The sequence below is a fragment of the Protopterus annectens genome, chromosome 6.part1 (genome assembly GCF_019279795.1).
Source record: "Protopterus annectens isolate FY-2018-M chromosome 6.part1, PAN1.0, whole genome shotgun sequence".
NCBI classification, from domain to species: Eukaryota; Metazoa; Chordata; order Ceratodontiformes; family Protopteridae; genus Protopterus; species Protopterus annectens.
Window position 1 is genome coordinate 273,181,421 of NC_056738.1, and position 22,392 is coordinate 273,203,812.

General features: G+C 41.1%; 1 protein-coding gene across 1 annotated transcript in view; it reads right to left on the minus strand.

Moving 5' to 3' along the window:
• The window catches only part of ORC2 (origin recognition complex subunit 2), an 829,308-nt gene that overhangs the window by 130,679 nt on the left and 676,237 nt on the right, over positions 1-22,392 (minus strand). The window contains exon 15 of the mRNA XM_044075702.1: positions 1,843-1,904. Within this exon, the coding sequence (XP_043931637.1) occupies positions 1,843-1,904 (62 nt within the window). The remainder of the gene's footprint in view (positions 1-1,842; positions 1,905-22,392) is intronic.

Here is a 22,392-nt window from a genome sequence, read left to right on the forward strand (position 1 = left end):
CTTCCAGCAGTTTCATACTCTGCTTGCCAGTGTAACTATAGACTGACAGGGCTCAGCAGACTAGAGTCTTATTCAGGTGGCAAAAGCAGCCAAGACCTCATGCCAAAAGGAAGGAGGAAACTTGACGAGGCAATGCAAGGACTCCAAAGCCACCAAGTACAAGCTCTATCCATGGTGTAGGGGAAGGTCCAGACCCTCCCTCTCATATGACTATGAAGTTCTCATGTATTTCTAGCAACAGATAATGTATTACTTGCAGGAAATGTACTATTTTGGTTGCAAAAACTGATAGTTGGGCTTATTAGTTCAGGGAACATTACAAGGCAGTCAGGAATGCTGACAACTCAAAAGCCTATCCAATTTCACCACCAATGATTACTGTTGTCAGTGATGTATCTGCCTGTGATCTCCAGCAGCTACATGGCCTTAAACACTTTTTTAAACTAATCCTACATCCTTCAGTCAGTCCAGATGACATCTTTGCAGAAATTATTAGACTACTATACTGTATCTGTAAATATCACCCCCCCCTCCCCGATTATTTTCTCACTTTCCTCGGATTACTTCTTACCTCTTTGCGACAACCTATCCACTTATACACAGATGTATATTACAGATACAGTTTGTACATATTAAATTCTTCTAATTCTCATTATTTTATCATTCAGGTCTTTCATGAGGACTTCCAGTGGACATTTTAATCTTTGTTTTCTATTTACAGCATTAATTTTTGATTGCTGCTAGTCTACTCACTGAGTGGCACCTGCCTTTTGTTATCTCACATCTACCAGTGATACAAGGAAGACAAACACTCCTAGGGGTGGACAGCACCATAAAATTAAGCGAACTCTGGCTCATACAGCACAAGCTAGATAACATTTATGGGCAGAAGCTGGGGTAGTGCAGGGGTGGAGGCTATTGAGAAAGGAACAGCTGACCAAATTGACGGTCCTCAGAGTAAAGGGACCAAAGCCTCCTCAATGTAAGATGATGCATCCCCACTGGAATGTCACTGCAGATCCTTGGAGGTCTCTGCAAGCCAAATCTACCAGCCCCAGAAGAGAAGGAGACTGATTCATTTGAGGAACTGTTTCTTCCATATTCGTACACAAGCATTTGTTCCTGGTATTCTGATTTTACTGTCTTTAACATTAAGATTTTTACAGTCTGAATAAATTTGACTGGGGTCATACAGAGAATGTAGGTCAGCCAGCAAGTACACGGAACAACCGTCCCAGCAGAAAGTAAAAATAATTATGATGCGCTGTTTCAAGTTCCCATCTAGAGCCCTTGCCCAATTCAGATTAAAAATCCAGAAAACAGTATGATGAATGTTGTCTGAACAAGAAACAAAATAATTCAAGGCCTGGATCAAAATGCCTTGAAAAACAGTCTTGAGAACTTCATTTATCAATGCTGAAGAGACTGAGAAGAAAGTAGAGCATAGGTTTTGATATGCTCATCTTTATTAACAGAAGCTTAATGTGATGCAGGATGCAAGTGTCACTCAGGGGGAATGAATTACAAAACAAGTACAAGGAAGCAAACCATGAAGAAAGCAAATTAAAAGGGCATGAGAAAGACAGACAGACACAGGCAGGCAGACAGAGAGAGAGACAGTGACAGAGAGAGAGTGAGAGAGACAGAGTCACAGGCAGAGAAAGAGTTGCCAAGTTAGAACCTTCACCTAATGAAGACAGTAGTAAGGATGCATAAAATGAGCAGAGGTACAGTTGGAAAAATGGAGAGGTGGTCAGAAATTAAATAAAGAGTAAGCCCAGCAAACCACAGAAGTTAACACATTCTGTATTGGACAAGGCAAACATAAATTTATCTACATACCTGTATAATTTGGGTTGTCTTTATTTTCTAGCTGGAACTCGACTAGAAGTCGGAATATACCCCTAGAAGAAGTGAAAGCATTATTTTTTTTCTAAAGTTTTTATTGCATCAAAACAAAACCAACAAAAAAACTGCTCACATAAGACTCGGAATAACTATGTACTTGGTTAAACTACACAGGTGAAGCAAAGGGTAGGGTTCACACCAATCTATACAATCACCTATATGAGATGGAAGGCACTCAGATGAACTACAGTCTTGCTAGCTCCTGAACAACATACACATTCATGTAAAAGTACAATTATAGTAGTTACTGAAATGTAAGTATTGTATCACAACCTGGATATAAATGGTGGTTTGAAATATAATTCAGAAGGTAATCTATAAACATTTAAGTTGCTAGTGCCTCTTCTTTCACACCGTGGCTAAAAACTATTTCTGGATCAGTTCACATACTTGATTAACAAACTTAAATATTAGTAAATAAATAATGAGTACAATATCCATGTTAAAGTCAAAAGGTTAGTTACTCTACCTAAACACTTAGCAGCAAGTGCATGGCTCAGGAAATCAGAAATTTGTGGGTACTGATTTGGGCCAAAATACTGGCAAATATCACAGGACTTACAGTCATGACCTGCCCCCTAAGCAGAATAAACACTGATCATGTGTGTCCTTGTGTGGAATTTGTCTTCCACAAGCGCACTTTCCCTTCCTAGATGACATGCGACTGAAACAGGTAAAGAAATGAGCAAAAAACCCACAAGGGTATTCATCTGAATGCGGACAGCCTGAAGCGATCATCAACAACGGATGGCCGAAGTTAAACAAATGCCAGATTACTGGAACTGGTGATCGGATGTCTGAAATGCACTGCAGCAGAAAATTCTGATTTGGGTACGTGCAGACGTCACAGATATAGACGGGGTCAGTTTATGGCTCTTACATGCAACGTCGCACGTGCCCCTGCTTTCAAGACTTTGGTATACTGGCCGTATGTTGCAGGCAGCAGCTCCTTAAAGTGAAGAATACTGCAACATGAGAATAGAAGGACATTTATTTGATCTTCATAAGGGTCCACTGCAGTGGGTGTGTATAAGATGTAGTAGTATGACAGACTATCATCTGATCTTTCAAGATATCCCTCAGCTGTCAGCAGGAGTTCCTTTTCTGAGGATTTTCTCTTCACAGAGCTTGCTAAATTCACTACCTTCTGTCCTTGAAGCACAATCACTTCCACAGAGACATGCTGTGAGATCACACAGTTACTCTAGAATGGCACACCTGGCTCTACAATCCTTGGTACTGACACCAAATGAAACTGGACAAGTACACTTGAATGAGATAGTGGATATAAAAATACGCACAGGCTAGATTTTCCAGGACTTGCATAAAAAGACAGGTTTGAGAGCTCACCGAGCTTTGGTGAAAAAAATGAATGTTGCACGTACCCACTGCAAGCTGTACTCTCACAGATAAACTGACCAAACTCCTAGAATCAAAATCCGCAACAGATATACTTAAAAAGACAATGAAAGCAGTCACATCACTGATGGTGTAGCCTTTAAATGCACTGGCCAAAAAGCAGCCTGCTTCCTGCTGACAAAAGCCATCTATTTGGGCAGGCTTTGCATGGCTACCTTCAAGGCGCACCTCACTTGGATAGGAGGTGGAAAGATGGTCCCAGCAACTGACAATGCACATCAAGCATATGGAATGTTTGCTCTTCAATGGATTCTGCTGCCAGAAATAAAATGGGGAGGTAAACAGACTACTTTCAAGCATAGATCTGAGACCACTATGTGAGGGGATGTGTTCTCTCAATATCTGCTTCCTATGGCAGATAAAACAAGGTTACCTACGAATCCAGACCCATAACTTCAAAATTCAAGAAAGCAGAGGGCAAAGTACATCATAAATATTTTCCAAAATAGGAATTTCAAACAGACTGAACTGAACAGATCAAATCAGGTGACAGAAAGTTCTGTCAGTCACAAACTAGGTGGCTACGATTGCAAAATTACCCACTCACTCTTTGAAGAATTTCTTGACTAATCTGCGTTGGGCAACAGTTCAGATCTCCACAAGGTCATGATGTGTCAGAAAGGAGCAGATGTGTATGATGACACTGGAGTTGCTAAGACTAAAGTCAAACAGTCACCAAAGAACAATACGGATACCTACAAGTTTGCTAATGCAGAAGAGTCTTCTACCATATGGAGAACCACTTCAACTTATCAGAATATGCTTGGTAAGCAGAAGACTTTCTGGTAGCCTTAATAACACGCAAGACCTCTGCCAGAAGGTTCAGTTGAATCAGTAGATCTGAAGTAGCAGCTCGAAATGGAAAGGTAGAAATGACTCATCATCCCAACCCCAAGGGACTCCCCTGACTGGATGAATAACATGCATCTCCGCTGTGAAGACAGTGAGGCTTTCTTACAATTTGTCTGTCAGGCAATGAATCAGAGGACTAAGGTTTAAAAGCAAAAATGGAATATACTCCACCATGGTAAAGAAATGCATCCACTGCCAATCTCTTCTTGCCCTACTGCATTAAGCAGAGCTATGGGTGAAAATATGTTCTTCTTCTTCTTCTGGAGTGTCCCACTTCCACAAGCTTTTTAACAAAAATGCCTCCCTTATCTTCAACTCCAGGAAATCTGTAGCTACATTTCAGTGTGTCCACCAATATACTCGTTTCAACCATGATGTGAAAGCCTATGAAAGCAATGCCTAGGTCAATGGTCCACTACCAGCCTATGACCACTCTGCAAAATAAGCATATATGAAACCTGTCCTGTATGTTCAGGTACCAGTCTGCAGCTTCACTGTCTAATTACAGAAGTGGCTCCAGTCTGAAACCCAATTTTCACAGCTTGGAGGTTAAAATAACACTGCCATAAGCTGTAGCATAAATCTACATGTAGTTCTTTCTCTTCTGGGCCCATGTCGGCATCCCATGCTGGCAGCAAAACATATTCTGCCCTGATCTGCAACAGAATAAGAGACATGAAAGCACACTCAGCATTCAGATTGGTTAAAATCATCCACTACTCCAGAGCCTGGTTGACAAGGATAACAAGCAGAAAGTCAAGGAAGGTACAATAACTTTGTAGTTTCTGGAGACCTCATCATCCTTTGAAGCATCCTCATGTGAAGGTGGATGAACAAGATAGTGAAGAAGATGGCTGTTATTAAGACTAAGGCACAGGGATGGTTAGAAAAACTCAAATGACCTTTGTTTCCTTCCTACATAAAGATGTCAAGACAAATTCTTATGTTCTCTGTGGGCATAAATGATGATGCTACAGTGTGCAATTCTTAGTAAAGAGAGGTGTCTGCCTTAGGACAAAATATTACTTCTTCCACTATATAGACTCCCCCAAGTATCTGCAACCACAAAGTGACCTAAGAAAGAGGTAGCTCTCAGAAGAAGAGCAGCAGTTAACTATGCAATTAAAGACCCTTCTCTTGCAAGGCCTCAGCCAGCAGGGTCAGAACCATGGTAAATAATACGGGCACATATGACATACCACACATCAGAGTATTCAAGGAGGTGAAGTGAAGGGGAGACATAGCTCAGTTAGCAAGAACAGGCTAGCTATATATTTCAGGGTGGTAGCGCTGGTGCTGAAAACCTTGTGATTCAACCCCAAACATTCTTAATTGGAGAACTGTCTTGAATTCTCCTGCCATTAATAGCAGATACTGAAGTGAGCTCAATCTCTAGCTAGTTTGGGGAGAATTCACAGTCCGAAAAGTTAAAAGGCAGTCCATTTGGTGATCTGGTTAGGGAAGGGTTTGGCTAATATTTGGTCTTTATACACACTATATACCCTTATCTACTTTCATTCAGAGTCCTACAACTGATCATGAGACCATCCTGTTGATCCCCAAGCTGGCCACCTTCCAGAACTGCCATCCTAAGCAGGGTCAAACAGACCTAGACTTTATCATTCCTCTTACTTCTAAGTAGCCTGATTAGAAAGCTCCTTCATACTGTACTTTTCTCCCAGGAAGGAAAAACAGCTCTAGAATGGGCCGCATATGGCAATCTGGCAACTCCAGCAACATTTAGTTGGATTAGGTACATTAAGCAATAAATGTGGAAACTTTACTAAATGAATGCAACGATCAAAATCTTACAGGTGGTGTGCATCATCACCCTATGTAACAGCAGAAAAAGTACAGTTTTGTACCTACCATAAATGTAGATGTTCGAAGATCCACATTGCTGCAGTCCTAACACTTGGGTAGTCCGCTGTCCCTCGGTCGGCCCGAATATCAGAGTATAAGGCTGACGTCGGTCAAGGCGCATTTGACTGACATCAGAACGTCAGGGTACAAATGCGCATGACCGACGTCACATCCTCAGTCTTTTCTTGCCCCAGATGTCAGAAGACCCAAAAAAGAAAGGTCAAAACCCATAGACCACAACTAAACAACCAACTAGCCTAACACCAATAATATGTATAATATATACAATATATACAAAATGCAATATACCTCAGATGGATAACCCAACCCACACAACCACCTCAAACAACAGAGGGGAAGGAGGGAGGGTAAATTGGACTGCAGCAATGTGGATCTTCAAACATCTACATTTATGGTAGGTACAAAACTGTACTATGTTCTTCATCTCACATTGCTGCAGTCCTAACACTTGGGTAGAATCCCAAAGCAGAGGTAAGGGAGGATGGCTAAACTATAATGAAGCAGGAGCTGTCAAAATGCCCTGCAACACAGCAGTGGCAAAACCAGCCCTGGATTTAGAGTACAATGGAAGGTGGTAATGCTTAGAGAAGGTATGCACTGAACTCCAAGTGGCTGCCTCCAAAATATCCTTAGTAGCCACCCCCCTCAAAAAAGCTGTTGAAGTGGCAGTAGCCCTAGTGGAATGAGGTCTAATCCCAGCTGGAATCTCTTTGCCATGATGGGAATAACAGAAAGCAATGCAAAATCCAATCCACTTAGAAATAGTTTGTTTTGACACGGGCTTGCCCAGAGAGCACAAAGCAAAAGAAACTAATAACTGCTGAGATTGTCTGAACCCTTTAGTTCTGTCCAAATAATATCGTAACTGCCTGTGAACATCTAAAGTGTGCAAAATCTTTTCCCCTTTAGTTTGGGGATTTGCATAAAAAGTAGGCAAATGAATGGTTTGGTTTAAAGCCACACTAGAAACCACTTTAGGCATAAAGGAAGGATTAGTACGTAAAGATACCCTATCCTTGTGGAAAATTAAGAAAGGCTCAACTGCCATAAGGGCCTGCAATTCAGAAACCCTTCTTGCAGAGGTAATGGCCAACAAAAAAGCAGTCTTCCATGACAAATATTTCAACTCAGCAGTAGCTGCAGGCTCAAAAGGTTGTAGAGTGAGTTTCTCCAACACAAAATTGAGATCCTAAGCAGGAGTAGGAGCTCTTCGTGGGGGTCTTAAATTCTTTGCCCCTCTAAGAAATTGCTTGAATAAAGGATGAGAAAACAATGGTGGGTCACAATCGTAGTGAGCTGAAATTGCTGCAGCATGAATCTTAATAGAAGAGAAGGACAAACCTTTGTCCAATAACTCAGTAAGGTATTGAAGAGCCACACTTAAATCAGGCTCAGAAACATCCAAATCCTTAGCTGCACTCCAAAATAAAAATCTCTTCCATTTATCTGCGTACATTTTCCTTGTACTAGGCCTTCTAGCTTCCAAAATCACATTCAAAACTTGTTGTGGAAGTTGAGACCCTCTATGGTTCAAAACAGAATATGCCATGCTGTTAGGTGAAGAGAGTGAAGTTTGACATTGAGCAAATGACTGTCCTCCTGGGACAACAGATGTGGAATCAAAGGCAAAGGCCATGGAGGCTTCCGTACTAGACTTCTCAGTAGTGGGTACCAGTGCTGTCGAGGCCAATCTGGAGCTATCAAAATCATCCTTGGCTTGTCCTGTCTGACCTTCAGAAGTACCTTTGGGAGGAGAGGCAGAGGTGGAAAGGCATACACATGAAGATTTTTCCAACTGAAAGAAAGAGCATCCACTTTCCAAGCTGTGGGATGAAACCGCTTTGTGCAAAACTTTGGCAGCTGGTGGTTTAGTGGAGAAGCGAACAGATCTATGTCTGGAGTTCCCCAGGACACTGTCAATTTCTGAAATACATGAAGATCCAGTTTCCACTCGTGGGGATCCATGATTTGTCTGCTTAACACATCTGCTAAGGAGTTCTGTGCTCCCGGCAGAAACCTTGCCTGAAGACTTAGTTGTAAACTGAGAGCAGTCTCCCACAAAATCATTGCTTGCCTGCATAGAGGATAAGAATGTGTTCCCCCTTGCTTGTTGATGTACCACATGACAGTTGTGTTGTCTGTTAGAATCAACACCTGCCCTGGAAGAAGTAAATCCTTGAAAGCTATTAATGCAAACTGGACTGCTAACATCTCCTTCATGTTAATATGTAGATGTTGTAGTCTGGCAGGCCACTTGTCTTGTATCCACTTTCCATTTAGATGAGCTCCCCAAGCTATGTCTAAGGCATCTGTTGTTAAAATCTGACTCGCCTCTGGCCGGGTCACAGAGAGTCCCTTGTTTAGGTGACATTCCTGAGCCCACCACAAAAATTCCTTTTGAATGCAAGGTATTATTTGAATGACAGTGTCCAGATCCTGGCAGTGCTGTGTCCATACATTTTTGAGATACCATTGTAGCTTCCTCATATGCAGTTTGGCACTGGGAAGCACCAGAATACAAGATGCCATGAACCCTAAGGCTTGAAGGACTGTCCTTGCAGTCAGCCCGGACTGATGAGACAGCTGATGGAAGTAAAGGGATAGACTCTTTTGTTTGTCCGGGGTTAAGAAGGCCATCTGGGATGCTGTATTCAGTCTCACACCCAGAAAGCACATGTCTTGAGAGGGTACTAGACTGGACTTTATTTCGTTCACAGAATACCCCAGGCATCTTAGCACTGCTATCACATATTCCAAATGATGAAGAAGCTCTTCCCTTCCTTGAGCCAGAATCAGGCAGTCGTCCAAATAAGGATAGATCTGTATTCCTTTTAGCCTGAAGAAAGCTATCACTGGAGCCAGAACTTTCGTGAACACTCTGGGCGCAGTAGATAAGCCAAAGGGCAATGCAGAGAACTGATAGTGAGAAGTCCCAGCTCGAAAACGCAGATACTTCCTGCAACTTAGTCTGATAGGAACATGAAGGTAAGCCTCCTTGAGATCCAAAGTTACCATCCAATGATCTTTGCCCAGCAGAGGTAAAAGCTGCTGCAACGTCAACATTTTGAACTTGGGAATGTCTAGATAAGTGTTGAGGATAGATAAATCCAAAATTGGTCTCCACGTGTTCCCCTTCTTTGGGACTAGGAACAGGCGAGAATAAAATCCTAGGCCCCTTTCTGGCATAGGAACCGGCTGTATGGCCCCTATTTGGAGCAGCAGTGAAATTTGCTTGTGAGCCTCTATTCTTTGTTGAGGAGGAATGTCTGGCATGCCTTTGAAAGGAGGCAAGGTATGGAAATAAAACCTGTAACCGTGATGTATGATATCCAGTACCCATCTGTCTTGGGTAATCAAACTCCAATTTTCTTTGAAAAGTGCCAACCTTCCTCCTAAAGGTGCTGCCATGCGAGAAGGTTCTGGCAGCTGAAAAGGTAGGTCATTGGGTCTGTTTACGAAAGGACTGACCCCTGCCCTCACTCGAAGACTGTGCAGGAGAACTCCCCGTCCTGGGCCTGAAAGAGCCCTGACCTCTGCCCCTGCCACGTCTAGATCTACCCCTAGACTGGGAATCATAAGAAGGATACGCCCACCCTTTAGTAGGCCAATTTCTACTAAACTTTGGAGGCTGAACCTGCAAAAAATCTTTAACAGTCTGCATAGACTTAGCCTTGTCTTCCATTTTCTTTAAAACTGCCTCAACAGGAGAACCAAACAAGACATCAGATTGCAAAGGGGCATCCAAAATCCTAGTTTTAACATGGTCAGATAAATTTTGATCCCTCAGCCAGGCATGCCTGCGAAGAACTGACCCAGTGGCAGCCACCCTAGACGAGGCCTGTACAGCATCAAAACCACATTGCAAAGAATGCTTACCCACCTGTTCAGAAACATGCACTAAATCTTGTAACTCTTTACAGTCAATACCTTCCGCCAGAGCATCAACCTTAGATTTCAACTGAGAAAGGAGATAATTTTGATATTTCAACATGTGAAACTGGCAATTCAAAGCTCTCATGGCTAGAGTGGAAGAAGTATAAACTTTCTTTCCCCATCTATCCAAGGCCCTGGCCTCTTTATCTGCAGGAACCGGATTCTTGACAACAGAAGCCTTAACACCCTTAGGCCCCTGGCTAACAGTTTCTGGGTCTGCCCTAGGACTCTTAAAAGATACTTATGAGCTTCAGGCACCCTGTAATACCTATCCGGTTTAACAGGAGCAGGAGGCAAAGAATCAGGATTAAGAGAAGCCTCTGCAAACACATCTTCCACCACATTCAGAACAGGAGGTATAGCTAAAGGCCTATGCTGGGGTAAAACAAAATTCCCTAAGCCTTTTCCTGGAATCAGAGAAATCCTGACCTTCCCATTTAAAATGCTCTCTCATGGAGTGAAGGGTCTCTGAAAAAGAAAAATCCTCAGGAGGAGAAGCAGAAGGAGTAGAATCATCCACATCAGAATCAGAATAATGAGAATACTCCTGCAAGTCTTCAGCCGAAGACTCAGACACATCCGAAGCCTGCTCATAATCCCCCAACACAGGTTCCATCCTAGGCATCTTATCAGGAGGGGGCATAGAGCCTCTAATCAAAGTAATTAAATCCTCTGCCATTTTGAGCATGTGCTTCTTGGGCACAGCACCTGAAGAACTGGGAGTGACACCCACAGAAGCTAAACTAGACCTGCGTCTAGGAGAAGCCTTGGAAGCAGAAAGAGAGGGCCTAGATCCCTTAGGAAGGGAGGGGAGCACAGTAACTTGAGAAGCCCCTACAGCCTGCCCTGCCTCCTGGGAGGCCACATCCTGTAAAATCAAAGTCTCTCCCTGGGTCTCCAGAGAGGCCTCCGTCGGAACCACCGGTTCCACTGACACCTATAAAGAACTAGCGTCCGGTTCGGACGACTCCTCTAACCTAGGTTTAACTGCCTTGTCCTTGCGCTTCTTTGAGGAAGCCGGCGTCGGAGCATCCGACGGCATTTTGTAATTGCACCGCTTCCCAAAGACCAACCTTGCACAATCCAACCTACGCTTTACAGTGCGTTTATTAAACCTAGCACAAAAGCGGCATCCAACAACGTCGTGCTCAGGTCCTAAACAAGGTATACACAAATTATGGTAATCCCTATGCGGTATCTGTTTCCCACAAGAAATACAGTTATTCACTTTTTCTGACATCCGGTAAACCACTGAGGCAAGAAAAAACCAAAATATTCCCAACGGGTACTTAACCAACTCTGACTTCGGTCTGAAACTCCGAATTCGAAAAATTTCAGAACGCCGAACGGCACTTGCAACACTGCTTCTGCATCGGACCATGCGGCAAAAAAGACTGAGGATGTGACGTCGGTCATGCGCATTTGTACCCTGACGTTCTGATGTCAGTCAAATGCGCCTTGACCGACGTCAGCCTTATACTCTGATATTCGGGCCGACCGAGGGACAGCGGACTACCCAAGTGTTAGGACTGCAGCAATGTGAGATGAAGAACATCATGCAATCTCCTGACCAGAAATTGTACAGAATATATGAATTAATGCTGAAATAAAGTCCACAGAAAAGGAATCTCTGAAGTAAAATCACTTTTGGTGCTTCCTTCTGTGGCTCTCCTTCCAATCTAGAATTTCCATACATGAAGAACATAAGCCTTTTAGCCTGCAAACACTGTTGTGCAGGGAAGCTAACCATAACATTGATCAAATGTGACATCAGTGCACTAACAAAAAAAGTAATTTTTTTGCTGGCAAAAGTAACCGCCTGCAATCCACCTGGACGGGGTCTTGTTGGCAACTGTGAAGCTCTACTAAAAATGAACACAGGAATATGAATTGTTAATCTATGTTCTTATACTCATAGGCCAAAGGTAGAACCCACAGTTGATGTTTAACATTCTATACTCTCCTGGATAATAGCTTTCAAAAGAAAAGCAGGAGGTGAAAATAGTGGCCATGTGACTGCCTAGATACCACCTTATGGAGGAAATGGGAATTCACCTGAATACGTGCCACCAATTCTTTGTGAAAATACATATATGGTTCTTTTTACATAGAGTTTGCAGGTCAACAAATCTGCAAAGCTGAGGTAATGACTAAAAGAAATTTCAATCTTGTTCAGTTCCATGACATAGAGAGATAAAGCCATGATCACTATGCAGACTAGAGCTCAAACAGTGGCTCAGGCACTAGAGAGGCCAGGTAAAAGAAAGTAGGAATGAGAAGCCAATATCAGTGTGCCGATCCTGTGGAGGAGGTAGCAATGTTCCAGGTTGCTACTTGTCCGCTGCAAGATAAGGCTCATCAGTGTCAGATTTAGCATGAGCTAGAATGTGGATATTGTACTCCCAGCCTCTTAATGGTAACTCTTTCTGGCCGTTTGTTGGGGGGGGGGGGGGTGCACATACATAGTGAAGACAGGAGGAGTTCCTTTACAGCACTGTGAATGCTCATGTCAACAACCAGGGGAGGGGCAACAGAAATGCCCTCATAGTTAGCATCTGGAAGAATGTTTGATGCAGACCTTAGAGAAATGTTGTGCAGTTCTCCAGCCTGGGAACAACTGGCATCCAACCTGAAGCACAGACTGCCCAGGTCCTAGGAGGTGAAGTCAGACATCAGGCCACTAGGATGAATACACCAGAAGGCTGAATGCAGTCAGGGTCACAAACACCTCCATGGGGTACTGGATAATGGTCTCTCTTATCAGCTCTCACTCAGCTCAGGTAGGGCTACCAGCATTAAGAATAAATAGTCTCAAGGCCAATGGGGGTGATGACTGGCAATCACAGACTGGAAAAAAAAACAAGAAAAAGGAAACTTCAGCTTTAAACTTATTAATGCAGTTAGTTAGAATGGTACAATTAAAAAGAAAAAGCAGGAAGAATCAGGTGAAAGCAAAAAAATGTAGACAGAGAGTAGCTAAAAAAGAAGTTATGTACTTACCATAACGTTCCATGTTTGTTGTCCATCTTGCCTTCATTCTTACTGGTTGGGACTGCATCCCTAGAACCATATATCCTGGGCGGCTCACGGGAGTATATTTTTCAGGACAGTGGAACCAAAAGAGGCCCTGTCCCTGGAGGCCATGTCTACCTTGTAATGAGTAATGAAGGTGTACGGTTTGGCCCACATAGCCACAGCACAAATATTATCGAGTGGCAGTTTAGCCTGAAATGCAGATGAAGTTGCAATTGCCCTTGTGCAGTGACCTTTGACTCTAAAGGGGAGATGTCTATTGTTAGAAGTGTATATAAATGTGATACAATTTGAAAGCCATCTCAAAAGTGTGACCTTTGAACAGAATCATCTTTTTTAGCCTTTGAAAAGGAGATGAACAGCTGATTAGACTTCCTGAAAACTTTAGTTCTGTGTAAATAGAAGCAAAGTTGTCTATGTACGTCCAACTGATGGAGTGCGTATTCTGTCTTGTTGCCATGACTGAGGAAAAAACTGGAAGCTCAAAAGATTGATTAAGATTAGCTTCCGAGCACACTTTTGGTAAGAAAGATGGATTAGTTCACAGAAACACCCTGTCCTTATGAAAAATCATATAAGGAGGTCTGATTGACAAAGCTTGAAGCTCAGAGACTCTTCTGGCAGATGTGATAGCAATCAGTAAAACTGTTTTCCATGATAAAAATTTGATGTCATACGTTGACGCGGGCTCAAATGGAAGAAGGATCAGACAAGAGAGTACAAAATGCAAGTCAGAAGGTGGAAAAGGGTCCTTGATGGGAGGTTTTAATAAGCAGGTGCACTTCAGAAAAGCTCTGCATAATCCGTGGGATATAAAATGTGGTGTTATATCACCTGTATGAAAACTGGAAATTGCAGCCAACTGAACCTTGATAGTTACTGCAGCTGAGCCTTTATGAAACAATTCAGCCAGGAAATCCAAAATAGAGCTAATAGGTGCAGAAAAAGGGTCAAAATTTCTTTCTGAAGCCCAGTAAGACATCTCCTCCATTTACTGAGATATAATTTTCTGGTACAGAACTTAGACGAGGAAAGAAGTATGTGCTTTACTGCTGATGTGAGAGTAGGAAGCTTGACTATATTTCTATGAACCTATGAACCTGATGTGAGAGTAGGAAGCTTGACTATATTTGGAACTGGAATAGCCAAGCTGTCAACTTGAGGGTGTGATGGGCCCACACAGCTTGCCCAAATTATTAGGTGCCTCGACCACCTCACTCCTGCGTACAATGAAATGACAACAGTTATATTAAGGGACTGCATCTTGCATGTAGCTTTTTTGTAAAATATGCTAGACACATGCTTTAAGTGCAAACCTTGCTTACTGAACTTTAGTGCATTGAACTTTGATTAACCTGAAAAAATGTTTAATGCTTCTTACAGAGTCAAATAAGAGGGACTATCACAAGTCTGCAGTCAGCTAAGGGATAACTGTTCTCTTAGAAGAGGATGTAATGCATAAAAAAAATGCATAAAAAAAAACAGACATTACAGGACTTGTTTACAACTTGGGAAATGATTTGTAATTTTTTAAATATTCCATCAGTTTATGATTAAACTTATGATCTGGATGTTATCAGCCAAACCTGTTGACCCTATGGCCTGCTCAAACCTATAAAAAGCTCAAAGGCTGATAATAGGATGGAACTCATGATCCAGATTTGATTGATCGTTGCACTAGCCTGAACTGAGCATACAGCTATATTTGGCAGTGTCAGCCCTGTCTTAAAGGAACTCATGATCCAGATTTGATTGATCGTTGCACTAGCCTGAACTGAGCATACAGCTATTTTGCCAGTGTCTGCCCTGTCTTAACGTAACTCATCTTCTGGATTTGATTTGACTGATTTGCTTTGATCAATACGAACGTTTAGCTTAGACTGAGTTCTTGGATTTATCAGTGCCTGCAAGTGTGTTGACTAAACAGATAGCTGCACTGTATAGATTAGAGTTCCCCTATCAGTGGGCTTGATAATTCCTTTAAAGCTTGTAAGTACAGACATCTTTATTTTTGATTTAATTTGTTGATTATGGTAATAAACTGTTTAAGCTTGTGCTTTGGTGTCTTGTGTCACTTCTCAACTGTATTAACCACAGAATTAGAATAATGAACCGTAACAAACTGGCGACGAGGATGGGATTCTGAGGTTATACAGAGAAGACGGCACAACCACCAATGTTGTTTTCTTTAAAGAGAAATGTTAGCAAAAAGAGTATGAGGCAGAAAATTCCTGCAGGACCCATGGCTGGACCATGGGGTCAAAGGGATCCTCTTGCTAGAGTACTGAGTAGAGTTTCTCCCCCACCCCCTTCAAAGCCTTTAGAATTTCTGCATGAAGTAAATTCAAATGAGATGGCAAAAGCTCTAGCAGACTTGATTTGCCTTTGGAAAAAAAACAAAGAAAAAGATATACAAAAAGAGAAGGGAAAAATGCAATTGATAACGGCCTTTAGCTGCCCACATCTACTCCTTTAGCTTTAACAGTTTTAAGAAAAAATATATATTAAAGCCGGAGCATGTGCAGCTAAATAAATGTTTTTGACAGCTTTTACAACATACAGTAAGTGAGCTCACACAGTAACTTAGTACACTACAGAAAATATAAAAAATGTATTCTTCTTACACAGATGGCTTTAAAAAGCCAGGGCAATTTACTAAAAAAATAAATAAATAAATAAATAAAAAATACAGTAATTTGTTTATTCGACAGCATAAACAAAGAAAATTCAGAGGGCTAGAAAAACATCCCTCACAGACTACAGTGCATGTATTAATTTGAAGACCAAATTGTGTTCCAACAACATGGAATGGTATTCGCTTTACATTATTTGACTGATGAGTGTAAAGAGTGTGATTTGCTAGATATTCTAAGGTAAGGCACAACCTGTAATAGTCTTACTTTCAAATCCACAGATGTGCCTGCTTAATCCCACCTTGATTATCTTTCACACTTCTCTATTACCCCACCCTTTTTCACAAACCCTTCTACTACTTCATCTACAATGTATCCCCTTACTCCCACCTTATTCCACAACCCTAGAACATATACCTCATACCCCCACTTGTAATACTTTATGTCTTCACCGCATATGAATTACGCTACCTACCTAACTCTCAGTACCCTTCATCTATCACAACCACTAGCATCCAAACACATACCCCACCTCCAATACTACCCCACCTCCTCACTAATTGCACTACCCCAAATCCTCTCCATCCCATCCATCCTACTTACTTAAACCCAAGGACAAAGAACTATTACCAACTCCTACTGAAGTTCACCAAACTCATAAGGAGTATATTACCTAACCTCATAACCAGCGGTGACATCCACCCTAACCCAGGCCCAAAGTCACCATCTACCTCTAACCCCATAAACAGTACTCCTACCAACCTAAGAAGCTCACATAATGCCCCCAAATCATTCCCAGTCTGCCACCTAAATATCAGAAGTTTAAATAAGAAAATCCACTATCTGCACGCCCTCCTAGACATGCACTCCCCTGATCTACCCTGCCTCACAGAAACGTGGCTCAAACCCACTATCCCCTACAATGAAATATTACCCCCCAACTATAACATAATATGACTTGACCGTAAAGGTAGAAAAGGAGACAAAGTAGCCATCCTATATAAATCCACTCTCGAGATATCAACAATTAGCACCCCGCAACACCTTACAACTCCGATATAATCATCTCAAAAGTACAACTTAACAAACACAAATCTATAAACATAATATGCAGCTATATTCCCCCAGGTAACAACATAGCCATCTTAGAAAGCACCCTTCAATGGTTATCCACAACCCATCCCCAAGAAACAATCTTTCTCGGGGACTTCAACATCGACTGGAAAACTTGTTCAGCAAACTTCCCCACCACACATATTAACTTATATGGTTTCTCCCAGACTATTACCACCCCCACCAGAATCAACAAGCCCAACAAAAAGGAAAGCATCCTTGACTGGATCTTAATAAATAACAATCCACAGTTATACAAATCAGGCACCCTACCTGAAGACATGAGCGACCACCTCCTAACCTATATAATCAGGAAAAGGGATGACATGTCTCACCAAACCACCTTTAAAATCCTTAGGTATACAAAGAAGTTTAACCTAATAAGTTTCCAGTACGATCTTAGCTCATGTAAATGGGCCAATCTAAAAACACTCCCCCTTGATGAAGCAGTCTCAGAATTCAACACCAGATTCCTGGCCATCTTAGACAGGCATGCTCCCATACGTACAATCAGAACCAAAAATAAAATTGCTCCTTGGCTAACCAATACTACTAGACAAAAACTTTGCTAGAAACTAAGCGTGGACCTCCTGGAGAGCCACCAAATCCCTGCAAGCCCACATTACATTCAAACAAATGAGAAATGATGCAAAAAGGTCTATTCTGTTAGACAAACAAAACTACTATACAGATTTACAGCAAAAATACCATAATCAGCCTCAAATATTCTGGTCAGGTCTAAATAAACTGCTCCACCCAGGTAAAACCTCTACCCCCACCCCCTCAGCTACCCTACAACTACCTCCTAAATGTGTTGCTAAAACCTTTAACACTTTCTTCACTGAAACAGTACAGTCCCTTGCTAATAATCTATCTCCCACCTCCTCAACTACAATCTCATCTACTCAAGAAAATACCCCCCCACTCAAATTTGATCCTATCCCCACAGACTATATTAAATCCCTACTTAAAAAACTAAAACCTACCACCCTGGCAGCTGACCAACTTCCTGCAGAGTTTCTACAAAAGGCCGCTAATGCCATAGCTTACCCTATCTCCATCTTAATCAATCACACTATCCACAAATCCTACATTCCCTCCATCTGGAAAATATTTCACATTATTCCACTTCATAAAGGGGGATACTCAACCGAACTCTCTAATTACAGACCCATAGCCATACTATCTCCTTTAGCAAAAATAATGTAGAAACATATACAGAAACAACACCTAACCCACCTTACTCAGAATACTCTCCTAGCTCCAATCCAGCATGGCTTCAGACCAGCCCATAGTACTACCACTGCCCTCCTCTCCTTTTCTCACAGTATAAATCAAAACTGCAATCAGAATATGCTCTCCTCTGCCCTCTTTCTTGAATTATCTAAAGCTTTCGATATGGTAAATCACCTACTCCTAGACTCTTTAAAATCACTCTCCTTAGATAACCCAGCACTCAGCTGGTTCCACTCTTACCTGCACGGCAGACAACAAGTCGTCCTGTGGAAAGACAACCTATCCCCCCTTCTACCTGTCACCCGTGGAGTACCCAAAGGTTCTATCCTGGGTCCCCTCCTTTTCTCCATATTCATTAATGGCCTACCCAAAGTTATCCCAGATGCAACTTGTGTACAGTATGCAGATGGCTCTACACTCATTTGCACTGCCTCCACTCTCACAGATTTACAATCAATATCCCAAATCACTTTCAACAAAGTAGAAAACTGGCTCAAAATCGTCGTCTCCTACTGAACCCAAACAAAACCAAACTACTACTTTTCTCCCCCTCCCGTAAGCTAACATTACCATTAATCACAGTCTCTTCCAACAATGGCACCATAATCACTCCCGAACCTTGCACTAAACTACTAGGGGTAATCACTGATAATAACCTGAAGTACAATACCCGTGTAGATAAAACCATAAAAACAGTAAACAAAAAAATAGGCTCCATGTATAGGATTAAGAAATTCTTAACTCCATCTGCCAGAACCGCAATATCTCGCACGGATCTTCTTTCAACCCTTCTCTATGCTGCACCCATCCTCATAAATCTAACCAAATCAAACCTTAACAAAATCACTATTATATAACAATATAGCAAGATTTGCCACAGGCTCAGCCTACAGAACCCACCACTGTCAACATCTTCACAAATTAGGCTGGCTTGAACTATCCAATCAGATTTATTATAACCAACTCATAATGATTCATAAAATCCTAAATCAACCTACCAGTACCTCCCATTCTGACTAATATTATTACCCCCTACAGCAACCTATTATCCCTCCGTTCATCCAACAAACTGCTAGTACAAACCACCAAAGCCAACAACTCAGCTGGAGACTCATTGTTTTCTAACTCTGCTGGAAAAAAAATGAACTCACTTCCAGCTGAACTAACCAACATATGCTCCCTGCCCCAATTCAAAATATCCCTAAAAATGTTCATGAACACTGACTGGCTCTGCCCATGTCCAAACCCTGACTAACCCAATCACAATTCAGAATAAGCAAAATAAACTCAGCCATGACCAGTCTATACCCTGACTAACCTATTTAATACCAGGACAAAGGTAACCCAAACATAGCTCACAGAGGTATACACCCTAATATCTTCTCTCCCCACCCACTTAACACACAATTCCCTCGACCATTACATCTCTTTTATCCCATCATCAGGAAGAGAACTAACTTTTCTGCCCACACTAAATTACTTCCTTCCTACCTACCTCCATTTGATTAACTATCATCCTTACCTTCTATCTGAAATTCATTTTCTTCATTACACACTGGTCAGACATGTAATTATTACTTCTGTAGACCTAATCCAGCTACCAACAATGACAGCTTTTGTCTAAATGATTATTTCTATCTACATGTAACCCTGACTATTACCTGTCACTGATGTTATTAAATGTATGCAAACTTTTATGTATCCGCAATTTTGACTATTACCTGTCACTGATGTTGTTAAATGTTTACAGACTTCTCTGTTACCACAATTTGTAATGTAAATTAATTTTCATGTGGAGCTTTTCTCCCTGGGCCTCCGCTGGAAATGGATATGTATTCCAGTCAGACTTTCCCGGTTAACAAAAGTAAAATAAATAAAAATAAAATAAAATAACAATGTTCCACCCACACTTAAATCAGATTATTAATGCAGTAGACCAACATAGTTTGACAGCAGAAAACAATGGGGTGAAGCTACAAATAAAATATCATAAAGCTACAAATAAAATATCATTTAATAGTTTTGTTAAGCATAGATATTTTAAAAAAGGAGAACCTTAAAAACCACAGTAGGACCTACAGTGCAGATCTGCTCTGTCAATGCAGTCAAACATATTAGAGACGATGCAAAAGCTGTTGCAGATGGACAAAAATTGAACCTGCTGAGAGTATGGTCAATCATTCTCTGCCTACTGATCCTAAAGGACTAAGTAAAGGGATACCACCACTGGCAGCAGCTGTTCTGGACATTGTTAGAGACTGTCTTCATCTACTGGATCATACCATGCGATTTTGGACTTGGCTAATGCGTTCCTCTCCATTTCTATAGCAGAGGAAACAGAGCACAATTTGCTTTTACATGGAAAGGGAGACAGTATACTTTCCGAGTACTCCACAAGGATACCTGCATAACCCCAGTATACAGGTTAATAAAGTGACTGTATATCATTATGGGAGAAAAACAAACAATGTGGACATTGCAATGTAGACTGTGATACATCTTCAGAATAGAGGATGGACTGTGAATGAAAGTAAAACACAGCAGAAAATCATCAGTAAAACTCCCTGGTATGATATAAAAAGAGAGATACCTACTGCAGCATTAAAAAGTGACTGTTGTAAACAATGCAATGTCTTGCGGACTGTGGTAGAAAGAAAATGTTGGCAAGAAAAGACCCCTGGGTTTTGGTCTAAAAGTTTCACTGGAGCAAACAGTTAGATGTCCCAATCCAGGGGTGGCAACGTGATGATACTTTAATGAAAACTTTGAAAGCACAAACATCAACTGTGCAAAAAATAAAAATGGTATTTGCAAAAATGAGCTAATGTTGTACCTGAAGTGTGTCTAATGCAACAAAAACTGGACGAATTAGTTATTCTGAAAAATACAGACATGGCAAAACAACATTGACAACAATTAACAACCTGAAGTGGACATTAACTTGCAGGCTGTAATTCCTACTAGAGAGCAGATTACTTCCAAAACCATACTGACAAGAAACACAGCTACAAGTTTTGAGTGAGAATCCCAGAAGAAAATGTGTTTAAAATACTGGGAGACTATTTTGCCTTCAATTGTTTTGCATGCCATGGACAGTAAATTAACTGCATTTAATGGACTGGGACATTTCATATGCCATGGCCAGCCTATCAGTTATAAACTAGGACATGTGGTAAGATAAACCAAAACTTATAAAACACTAAAAAGTTTGTAGTTATGCCGCGCATTAAAATAACTGTCAAGTGACATAAAAGTTTATTCGTATTATAAAACTGAAAATTTTAAATTTGTTAGCCAGTGCACCAAGGGCAACAAAAGTATGAGTTACTAAAAGCTGCATACATTATTTTATTTATTTTATTTATTTTACATTTGTTAACCGGGCTAGTCTAACTGGATACATGTCCATTTTCAGTAGAGGCCCGAGGAGTTAAGCTCCAAGTTAGGACAATAAAATTAATACAATAAAGTATAAGGATACATGAGCAACTATTAAAGTATCAACAGTATGCGTAAACAGGTTATCACAGTAAAATGTACAGTGCACGATACAAGAATAAATAAAGGGATGTAAGTACAATCAGAGTAGTCAAGAGAAATAAGCAACATAGTTTAAAAAGAAAAATAGAGTGGCTTAATGAGTAGATGGGTTAGGCAGAGTAGAGTGTGTAGAGACACTTTGACTAGTCAGGTTTAGAGCATTGACATAACCAGTGTGTTTTCAGGAATACTTTCAATTTGTTTTTGACTAGTCAGGTTCAGTGCATTGACATAACCATTGTGTTTACAGGAATACTTTCAATTTGTTTTTGACTAGTCAGGTTTAGTGCACTGACATAACCAGTGTGTTTTCAGGAATACTTTCAATTTGTTTTTGACTAGTCAGGTTTAATGCATTGACATAACCAGTGTGTTTTCAGGAATACTTTCAATTTGTTTTTGACTAGTCAGGTTTAGTGCATTGACATAGCCAGTGTGTTTTCAGGAATACTTTCAATTTGTTTTTGACTAGTCAGGTTTAGTGCATTGACATAACCAGTGTGTTTTCAGGAATACTTTCAATTTGTTTTTGACTAGTCAGGTTTAGTGCATTAACATAACCAGTGTGTTTTCAGGAATACTTTCAATTTGTTTTTGACTAGTCAGGATTAGTGCATTGACATAACCAGTGTGTTTTCAGGAATACTTTCAATTTGTTTTTGAAAGAGGATAATGAGGAAAGTATGGAGAGTTCGTTTGGAAGGAGGTTCCAAGCTTTCCCAACTATATTAGAGAAAAGGGAGTCGCCAGCTTTGTTGTATGTTTTAGTGGTATGTACTAGAAGTTTCTGAGAAGACCTTAAGGATTCTAGGTTTTTATAGGGGGTGATTAGTGTCGAGAG